General features: G+C 46.5%; 1 protein-coding gene across 1 annotated transcript in view; it reads right to left on the reverse strand.

Moving 5' to 3' along the window:
- Positions 1-1,761, reverse strand: part of PPARGC1B (PPARG coactivator 1 beta) — a 121,968-nt gene extending 120,207 nt beyond the window's left edge. The window contains exon 1 of the mRNA XM_054978820.1: positions 1,667-1,761. Coding sequence (XP_054834795.1) covers positions 1,667-1,750 — 84 coding nt within the window. The 5' untranslated portion in view covers positions 1,751-1,761. The remainder of the gene's footprint in view (positions 1-1,666) is intronic.
- Positions 1,762-11,318: the final 9,557 nt, after the last annotated feature.

Here is an 11,318-nt window from a genome sequence, read left to right on the forward strand (position 1 = left end):
ATCTCTGCTTATGAGAAAAAAGGGAGAGTGTGGGGGGAGGGAGTGGAATCGTAACCATGGAAAACTCTTTGCAATTGCAACAGGCTTGAGAGATGCATGACGGTCTTGCAGCATTGACTCTGTAGCCCCTCTGCCTTTCTTCACAGAAAAGAATGCAGCCCGCTGCCCTTCCGGCAGGCACCCTGCTCGTGACAGAGCAAGAGCTGCCAAGAAGCCCTTAATCTGATTTTAACAGCCAGCTCTGTCCGAAAAGGAGAGACTGGCGAAGTTGCTTCTCTGTAGCAACTACAGACCGCCTTCCCTCGCCCGCACTCCAAAGCTGCAGGTATGAGAGCAGCGAGCCACATGACTCACGACGAGCACAACCTAAGAAATTAGAGCTCCCACCAGCAAATCCCTCTAAGAGAAGCGGGGAGGGGGCTCAGCATCCGTCCATTCTTGTTGCTCCACAGGCTGATCGGCTTGCCGGTCCTGCCCGCCTACACTGGAGGAAACAAAGCAACTGCCGCACTTTCGGGGGGGGGGGGGCGGGGGACGGCGTTCCTGATTAAACGAGCGCACTTTTTTCTCTCCTTGGCCACCTCGGACCAAATGCATAGCACGCCGCGTCTGCAAGCGGCTAACGGCGCGAGCGAGAAGGCTGGCTTGAATCTGGGGCAGCGGCCGCGTCAGCCTCTAGTCCACGTGCGCGTGGAGCTGGAAAAGTATGCGGGCTCCTCGAGTTTCTCTTCCTCTCGCCCTGGGGGAAGCGGGGCGGGGGGCGGCAGGAGCGGGGCCGCCGGTCACGGAAGTCTCTCGGTGAGACGGCCACATTATCCTCCTTTCCGGCAGATCGTCTCTGGCTGTTGCAGGAGGAGCACACGCGAGCCTTCAGGGCGGCTGGCTGCAGCTTCTCTCGTCGCTCCTCCGCCGGGTTGTGCGCTCTGCCTGTAGCAGTGCAGCTTCCCTCCCCGCCTCTGTCTGGAGTCCGGAGGGAAGCCGAGTTCCCCGCTTGCACGGACACAGGCTCTCCAGTCCTGGGTGCGCTGGAATTTGTCAGGACAACCGTGCCTGTTTCCTTGTCGTCCTCCGTCTGGGCCATGAGACGCCGCTGTGGAGAAACCAAACGTCCTTCCACCCTCTCACTTCCCGCTCAGTAAGACAGGAGAGAAGCACAACGGATCTAAAGCCGGCTCCCTGCAACGCGCCGTTCCGCTTCCGTGCACGGCTAGTCCGGGGAGCCTGCGCCCCGGACTTCCAGTCACAAGTTGCCTCTGAGCCCCCAAGCCCCCGCCCCTCCCGCGCCGGCGCCCACCTTCCATGCACAGTGGGCGCAACTTCCAGTGCTCCAAGCCCCCCAGTGCATGTCAAATCGGGGGGTCCTGCGCCCCCAAATCCCTGCTGCATAACGGATCCGGGTCCCCTGAACCCCGGATTTCACAGCGCGTGGCAGCTTGAGATCCCTGGACCCCGCATTCCCTAACAGATCCGGATGCGACGGCACATCGATCCTGGAGTCCCTGCAACAGAGACCCCCTCGGCGCCCGGCGGGGTGGCCCTGCGGTCCCTGAGCCCCAGAAGCGCAGTTTCTTTGCCCCCCAGCGGAGTCCCGCCGACAGCTCAGCGCGCCAGACCCGGACGCCGGCTGCGCCCCGCCGAGGCTCGCTTTGACCCCCGAAAGGCATACCTGACTGTCGGCGAGATAGTTGAAGACGAAGGAGGAGAGCTCTTCATCCAGAAGCGCGCTGCAGTCCGGCCCCGGCTCCGCCATCTTCCAGCTCCTCCGGCAACAGCACGAAACAGCATGCGGCAAGAGCAGCAGTCAGAAACCAGCCAAGCCGGGCAGCCGGCGGGGCGGAGCCTGGAGCCCGCCGGTTGGAGTGGGCGTGGCCGCCGGGGAGAGGAGGAGGAGCTCGGCCGGCGGGAGGCTTGGCAGTGCCGGGCCGGGCCTGAGTCGCCGTTGAGCGGAGAGCTGGTCGTGGTGCGTGCGTTTTGCTGGAGCTGCTCTGCAAAACGCGCTCACTTGTCTGGGGGAGGAAATATTTGTCCTTCATTCTCTAGGGCCTCTCCTTACATTTCCCCAAGAGAAAAGTTTCAGGGCTCAAGTCCAGCTGGCAGTTCCGCCTTCTGACCCAGAGCTGGGGCTGATTCGGTTTCCCTGAATGCGCTAACGGGAAAGCGCTCCACGCATCCCCAGTGCTACCACTATGTCTTGAGTCTCAGAGACAGACAGACAGACTATAACTGCCGTTTGAGCCCTGCTTAGCATTGGATAGAGAAGGCATTGCAAGCAAATGGGGAGAGAATCTCTTTCTGTGCTCTTCCACCTCCCTGCCTCTAGCTAGTCTCTTTCTTCCAGGGGGCTGCCGCTTCTCAAGGAATCCCTTGATTCCTAGTAGGGGGTTGCGGGGATGAGATCTCTACATTGGTGAATACTGAGCTCTGAGACCATTCAGTAAGATTTTTCAGGTTGCTGGTGGATCCTACTTAAAAGAAGTGAGGGAGCAGAGGGGATATATGTGTGTGCGTGGATAAGCCAAAATAAACCTATTCCTGGGATTCTGGTAGTCGTTTCTAGACATTGGAACTTCAGTACATGAAGCTGTCTTCTGACCACTGGTCTGTTGCGGCCAGTATTGCTTGGTTTGACTGGCTGTGAAAAGAAAGACAGAGGCCTTTCGAATCACCTACTACCTTATCCTTTCATCTGGAGCTGCAGGAGATTGAATAGGGGATCTTGAATGCCAAGAAGCGGCTATAAAAGCGAGTCCTGACCCCGCTTCCATCAGCCATGCCGTCTGGCTCATTAGTTTTTAGTTAGAAATGTTATTTGAACCTCTCAGTATCTTGCCAGCCTTACTCTCAAAGCAAGCCAGCAACCCACGCCTACAGTAGAGAGGTGAGGGCTGCACTAGCCAGATGACTCCAGTGGGGGGTCCTCGTATCAGCTCATCCAGCCACAAACAAGCATCTGTTACGCTGGGCAAGTCCAAAGCAATCAGGTGTGATATCAGCCAGCTCACTTTTCAGCATTAACAGAAGATCTCCATGTGCATAGAATGCAACACTGAGTCAGCCTGCCAGGCATATTTTTCCCCGCAGATGATGTGAATGCGTGATCTACAGGTAATGCTGCTGTACAGACCTCTGTACAATGCAGTTCCCCCAGTAACTCAGTTTGAAAGGCCTGCTGAGCTGACACATTGTGGTTCTGAGGCGTGGAATGCAAACAGCAACTCTCATCTCTACTCTCAATCAATATGTTGGACAAGAACACAAAAAAGGAACACAGTAGGGGAAAAGAAAAGCCCATTAGTACATGCTGCTTTGGGCCAGCATCCAAAATTCACTCCCTTGTGAGGTGCAAAATACTCAGTTTTAGATGCCAACGGTGGACTTCAGTGAGGGTCAGCTGTACGTTCTGCTGTCACCGTGTGCTTTTGAGAGCTACAATGTAATCTGAACGATGTTATGCCCTTCAAAGCCCATTGACTTCAGTGGCCTTAGAAGGGTATAATTCTGTTTAGGACTGTACAGCTGGTGTGGCGTGGTGGCTAGGGGACTGAGCACCTGAAGTCTCCAGTTCTGATCTCGCCTCAGCCACATGCTCTGTAAATTGACCTCTAATATCAAGATAATCATATTGAGCAGGATTACTGAGATAATATCTGCAAAGTATTTTGAATGCTTGAAAGTGCAATATAAATGCTAAATGTTGTTATATACATAGAGGACAGGCTGGTTCTGGATAGTCCAGCTGCACCTTGATCAGGGCTTTGGCACTGTTCTTGGGTCCCTCTGCTGTTCAGTCACATCCCTCTTGTAACTCTATGTCCCTTAATTCTGAACCCCGTATTAATTCGCCCTTAATTCAACACCAGCCACATTTACAAGCTAAGCAACTGGAGCAGCAAAGGAAAGGGGGATGTGAAGCAGCTGGCTCATATTTCTTCCTGGACAACATGGGAGGAAAGAGAGATCCTCTGGTGCAGAAAAACAATTTATTGAACTGAAATCCAACATGCACACCCTGCTATACTATTATGATCAAACAAAAACAAAGGATAATTCAGAAGAACTTGGGCGAGTCTACTTGGCAAGATTATAGGAATATTCTTCCTGCTTTAACAAGTAAAGAAGTTGGCAAATTAACTGTGCTAACCATCTTAAAGTATTTCATTCAAAGAATCCACATGTATAGCACAATCCTATGCAGAATTGTGGCAGTCAAAACCCTCTGGTTTCCTTAAATTCAAGTGACTTTGCATAGCACTGCACTGTTAGGTGACTATTTTATGTTGCCCTGCAGCTCAAAAATGTGAATATTGGGTTTTTATATATATATTTAAAAATCCAATATTCACACTTATATATTCACATATATATTCACATTTATATTCACATATATATAAATTCTTTGTTTTCCTCTGTGCCAATGGATTCTTTCTCACCTGTTTTTGTGTGTGTGCAACTCTCCCTTTTTTTCTTTTCATATTTACCCCTACCATTGTTGGGAGAAGTAGAAACTAGCCACTTGGCTTCTTGGACAACAATACAGTGTTGTTAGGATACAATCTTGGTTAGCTCCCACACACTCACGCACACTCCCACAAGCATCACCATAGTTGCGTTAGCTGCTAGGGGACAGATTGCACACATGCTTCTTACTCCGTAAAATTTTACACGATAGCTCTCTGACTTCAGCAATGCTGCACATTGTTCAGAGCAGTAAATAACACAGAGAGCAGTAAATATTGGCAGGTTGGTCCTTGATTCTGAGAAGGCCAGCTTTTACAGCACCTTGGGCTATGTTGGCAGCAAGCCAGAGCCCAAAGCCTGCTCCTCGTTGACATATAAATGCACATAGTCATTAGGTTCACTTTAATGGCGTGCTAGGCTGTGCTGGTAACTGCAGGAGGAACTGCTGCTGAATATTCTGCGCACCTGAGCAGAACACATGCTGCACTAAAGGGAAGAATGCAAAAAAAAAAAAAACGGCTTCACTCCTGTGCAGAGCTCTGTTTTACTGGCTTCCTGCTGCCTTAAGGTGCGGGAAATGCTTTCACGTTACTGACACAGTTTGCTCTTGCGTTTTATTACACATACAGACTAGAAGTTTCTTTTGAAGGAATTAATGATGGGACTAAAATCCTCTTTATGTTGCACCTATTTGCTTATCCGGAGCAATTAAAATGGAAAAAGCAGCCTTTGACAAGGTAGACAGCTGAATTATTTAATTAGTCAATGTACAGTTGCCCTGAGAAGTAGCACGTGCAAGCAACTGAAGCTGGATCTTCCCTCCCCCTCCCCCCAAGCTCATCAGACTGCCTATATGATACTTATCTGTATAAAAGGATTATGCCGCTAAATTATATGTACTGACTTGCGTTGTGCTTGGGATTCCTGGCTGGGCAGTATATTGAAATTGTTTATTGTCTGAGTCCAGTAACAATAGAGTCCTGCAGTTTATTGGCTCTGTCCTCAGCTGTTTTCAAGCTATCTCCAGCTGTTCTTCAGCATTTTTATAGACCCCCTTTTAATACCATAGGCATCTTTTCCTTTACGTCTGTATTTTAATATTGTGATCATAGAGCTGGGAAGGACATTTAGCTCATCTGCTCCAGTCTTGGGTTCTAAGGAAGGAGCTACCATGGACCAAAATGAATGTCTAACACTTGGGGTTGCCAGCCTCCAGGGCAACAGGGCTTGGAGATCTCCTGGAATTACAACTGATTGCCAGACTACAGAGCTCAGTTCCATTAGATAAAATAGCTGCTTTGGAGGGTGGGTGAGGTCCCTCCCCAAACTCCATCCTCCCCAGGCTCCACTCCGAAATCTCCAGACATTTTGCAACCTGGTGTTGGCAACCCTAGCTGAAGCTACAGGTTAGCCAACTTCACGAGACTAAAATTCTGCCATCAGCACAGACCAGAAGTAAATAGATACTTGCACCATTTTAAAGAAACGGTTTGGTAAAACAGTCTAGAGCCAAGTCACACTATGCAGGTAAAGGCCATAAACCACCAGGGTGATCCGATCCAGATGAAAATTCCTTCCCCACTTTAAAATACGTTCATCACATACAGCATGAAGCTGAGTTTCCCAAAGAGATGGTCCTTCTAATGAAAGATGATCCTGCCCAGTATATCATCTCTAGCCACAGCAAAGGGCAGCAAAAAACACATGCAGAGGTAGGGGGAGAAAGACCTTTTTTACTGCAACAGGCCTGTAATGAGGAATCTGATTAAAATCATAAGCTTGGCCTCATACATTTACCCTGTTCTCTTCTGAAGCCTTGGTGCATCTTTATTTGCAAGACGTGTGCTCACTGGGGCACAATTTTCTAATATTTTAATTTAAGCAGTACACAGGTATTGCTTCCCCACCCCTCAGCACAGTAGTTGTGCTAGAACATGACTGTTCTCTTCAAATCCTTTATACTGAATATATTTATTCTCCAGTTTAAGGCAGGCACTAGAATAGAACTAATGAGGATATGCTCTCATTACATTTTAAAACATCACCTATATGAGGGTGCTAGAATAACAATCTAGTACAGTGATCCAAAGGGAAACTCCGTGTTCTGAGGCCCCAATTTTGTGAGGCAAAAAGAACAATCTTAAGTAAGCAATCCTTTCTATGACGTCCTATTTTGTTCAGTGTGTTGTTAGGACTGCAGTGAACATCAGCCACTAGACTTTATATCCTGTTTGTTGGTCCAAGTGGTTGGCCACTGTCTAAAACAGGACACTGGACTAGATGGACCATTGGTCTGATCCAGCAGGGCTCTTCTTATGGTTTCAGTCTTAGGATTTAAATAGTAAAGCATCCAGTAGCACCTTTAAGACTAACCAACTTTATAAGCTTTCGAGAGCCATAGCTCTCTTCATCAGTTGCATCTGACTAAGAGAGCTGTGGCTCTCGAAAGCTTATAAAGTTGGTTAGTCTTAAAGGTGCTACTGGACTCTTTACAATTTTGCTCCTATAGACTAACATGGCTAACTCCTCTGAGTCTTAGGAATTTGTGAGGCATTCACAAATTCCTCAGAGTTGTAGGAAATCCTAGTAGTTCCTTGTATTTTCCTGTTCCACGAATGGAATGATTAATTCCATAATAATTAAAGGGCTGTTCTCAGCTGATTCTACATCTCATAATAGTGCATAAGGAAGGGAGTGGTCCTTTAGCCCAGCCTGCTTAGGGTTTTATAGATCCACATCAGCAGTTTGAATTGTTTCTGGAGGCAACAGGGAACCCCATTGTAATGTGTTCCCAGTGACTGCCTCAAGAAGATGTAAGTCGCTGCCACACTCACGTGTTTTAAGGACATAAATAAATAAATATAGAGTGCATTTCAGTCGTCTGTCTTAAGGTTACAAAGTCACATATTATTTTGTTTTAAATATACATTTTTATCAACAAGTGTAGTTGATGAAAACATACTTGGGCACCATTGCAAGCCTGAAAGGTACGGTGCCATATTGGGAACCCTATATGGAGGGGGGTGGGGGGAAAGGTAAAGGTAGCGCCCTGTGCAAGCACCAAGTCATTACTGACCCATGGGGGAACGTTGCATCACAACATTTTCTTGGCAGACTTTTTTGTTACAGGGTGGTTTGCCATTGCCTTCCCCAGTCATCTACACTTTACCCCCAGGAAACTGGGTACTCATTTTACGGACCTCGTAAGGATGGAAGGCTGAGTCAACCTTGAGTCAATCCTTCCACCAGGATCGAACTCAGGTTGTGAGCAGAGCTTGGGCTGCAGTACTGCTGCTTACCACTCTGCACCACGGGGCTCCTTATCCACAGGGCTCCTTTATATCCTTCATGCTTCTTTCCTTCATGCCTCACAAATCCTAAGACTGAAACTGTAAGAAGAGCCCTGCTGGATCAGACCAATGGTCCATCGAGTCCAGCGTCCTGTTTTAGACAGTGGCCAACCACTTGGTCCAGAGGACCAACAAGCAGGTGTATGAGGAGAGGAAAGCGGCATGGAAATGCTTTTAAATAAATAAGTTTTTATTTATAGTCTGCCTTTCTCACTGAGGTGGATCACATGGTCCAAGTCAATATGATCAATAGCTAGGACTTTCAATGAACAAATAGGGTATGGGTTTCAGAAGTTTGAAAAAAATCATAATTCCAAACTCAGAGATGAAACATAGATTAAAAACATTGCTGAAACAAAGCATAAGTAATTAGAAGTGACATCCTTAACAACGCGGAAACATACATCAACAGGCCGTACTTAGTAGAATAGTCTACAATGGACAATACCAATGCCTTCAAATATATCTGGAATAATATTGAAATTGGTATAGAACTGACAGCATCAATCTAATGTGTTCTCAACAATGGAGTCAATTGAAAGGGATTTCCCCATCTAGAGGCCTGCACTTCTTGTGGCCTCTAAAAGCTCATTAAGCATTATAACAATCGACTGTAGAGAGAGCAAGGGCTAGTGCTAAACTTTTCCCAGACTGTCCTGGTGAAAAATTCTTCCAACTGTAGCCATGATCAGAAATTCCACATATAACAATAGAATCAAGATCCCAGGGTAACAAACCTAAGTAACCAGAGAACGCTATCAGTGATGTGTGTTTCTTTCTTTATCCACCCTATCACAAGACTGGTCAGCTTTATTGCTTTAGTCTTTTCTTGCTTCAGCTTCAATCAACTTTTATATTCAATCCTTGACCCTGACTGATACTCAGTAAATATTAAGACTACAAATCCCATGTCAGATGTAAGGAAGAGACAAAAGTGATGTTTGTTTATGTACCAGTGGCACCACAGGTTTAACTGTCCTTAATCTCACATATTGGTCTTATATACTTGTTGAAAAGGGGAACAATGTAACTGGTCTCTGGGGACCTCATAATGAAGGGCCTGAGGAGATGAGAAACCCCCCTTCATCTTTACGCTCTGTGCTTTTATTAAGATGGATAAGAGAAATTATTCAAGAGCAGTTCCCATTTATATCCACGATATTATGCAGATGTTACACCAACCTATCCAGAGATCAATCATATCAAAGATTAGGTCACTAAGGGAGCAACCCGAAGCAGGTTTACTCAATGGTAAGGTCCTTTTTATTCCCACAAAAGTTTTCTTAGAATTGTAGCCTATCTATGCAAAGTTACTCCAGTCTAAGCTCGTTGGTTTCAATGGGCTTAGAATGCAGTAACTTTATATAGAATTGCACTATTCCAGTGCCATACTACAAACCCCTTCCTGGGACTGAGCCCATTGAGTAGGCCTTCTTAAGATTAATCTCTGTGGGGTCCTAAATCAGTTTACACCTTCTCTTTGATTTCAATGGATTTATAAGAGTGGAGCTCTATTTAGGACTGTGTTGTAAAAGATCTTGTAACTGCAACACCGGACCATGTCTCTTATGATGGTTTTAGTGCAGGTCACCAACCCAAGCCTCAAATACAATGCAGTCTAATGAAAATGCAGAATGGTAAGGATACAGGAATCTGAGCGGCGCAGCCAACAACTTCCCCCTTAAATAGATCACCGAAGGAAGGGCAGGCACCAATTCAATGAAAATCAAGGGACTGAAGAATCAGAGACAGCACTTCACCCAGCATGCTAGTTTGAATTAGACCTGCTCAAGTTGTAAGCCATTAAGTTGACTGCAAATTACTAGTCATATACAGCAACTCATGAGGGAGAGGGACTCACTCAATGTACTTTTCTCTTTTGCTGTCTTCCCAGACTACTAAATCAGAAGGGTTGTCAAACACTTGGCAGGCTGCAATACACAGATGCTGAACAGCATTAGGTTTGATAGATCTCACACGCAAAAATCAATGGGGTTAGACTGGCATAACTCTGCATAGGATTGTGCTGAAAGGATGTAGGATTAGCTAATGCTAATCATGTAGTCAGGGGTTAGATCCTGCTTAACATTTCTGAGTGTAGGTGGGGGGGGGAGGAGACACCATATTTTCCAGTTTTCCCCTTCTTGGACCATTTCCCCCCCAATTCTCTCACTTTAAATCTCTAACTCCCCTCTTATGCTATCCTAGGTATCAATTGACTGTTCCCCCAGGAGTAGCATGGGGGGAGCATTTTGGGTTGTAATCCTAAGGATGTTTTTCTGAGAGCAAGCCCCATCAAATAACACAGGACTTACCTCCAAGTAGACCTCCTTAGGATTGCACCCTTGGGCTGCAGGCAGCAGGAGGGGTAAGGCGAGAAGGTTGAATTCCACTGATGGAATTTGTAGTAATTCTTTGCAGGACCCATGCCAGAGGAGTTGCCCTAAAACCATGCTTAATATGAGTTATCTGCATGGTTAATACTGGCTTATCTGAATGAAAAACAAAGTGTACTGCACTCCTCCAAGTGTAGCGTGTTTGCTTATTGTTGCTGTTGCTTATTGACCTGTTTTGTTAAGGACAGGTGTATTGGATGATTGCAATGAACCAAAGCAAATCTTTGCTTACACAGCATATTATTTGATACCCAGGCCAGGGAACCCTTTCAGAACCCAAGTGCAGTCCAGAAAGCCCTTTCCCTTGCTGGTGTAAGTAAAAGTGCCCAACCTTGACACCATACATTGTTTCTTGGTTTAGATTTTGTGACAGACCACTTTTCCTTTGAACACTGCCATATATATAAGGACCACACACACAAAAAGCATCCACTGCAAGATCTTTCTAGGCCCCAGGAGCAAAAGAGTGACAAAACAGATATTTTCAATTGGGTGATTTTTGTTTCCATCTGTTCCTAGCCCAACTCAAGACGGAGGAAGAGATAAGCATTTTGAAGTTAAATGACTAGTAACAAAACAATCAGCTCTAGGCCAACGAGAAAACACTCAGGGGTGGCAAATGTCCTCCTAAAGCACAAGTTCACAGCTGCTACGCATATAAACAGTGAAAAATACAAAGCTGAGGAAAATACTCCCAAAGGGTTATACCAAGTTATTGAGCTTCTCTCTGATGTTATTTTTATACTGAACTAAAAATGTGCAAGGTGCTCTGAAAGAAAATATAATCATTGCCCCCCCCCCAAAATCTAATGTTCTTCAACAGAGAAGGGACGAGACTGTTTTCCAAAACAGTTGTAATCTGGTAACAGCAATGCTATTTGACAGTCACATAGTACTTTAGGGGGCATATCCATCAGCTTGCTTCCTACAGGTACCATAAGCATGAAATATATCCTACTTTACAGGGGGGGAAGCCATGGCCCAGAGATAGGGTTGCTATGTTGCACAGTGGAGAACATTCATATACCTTTAAATACTCGGATGTAGTAGGAGACAAGGCAGCCACTGTTTCTCCCACCTGTTCCTTCCCAGTCCTGTTCGCTACCCCTGCCCT

The sequence above is a fragment of the Eublepharis macularius genome, chromosome 4 (assembly GCF_028583425.1).
Source record: "Eublepharis macularius isolate TG4126 chromosome 4, MPM_Emac_v1.0, whole genome shotgun sequence".
NCBI classification, from domain to species: Eukaryota; Metazoa; Chordata; class Lepidosauria; order Squamata; family Eublepharidae; genus Eublepharis; species Eublepharis macularius.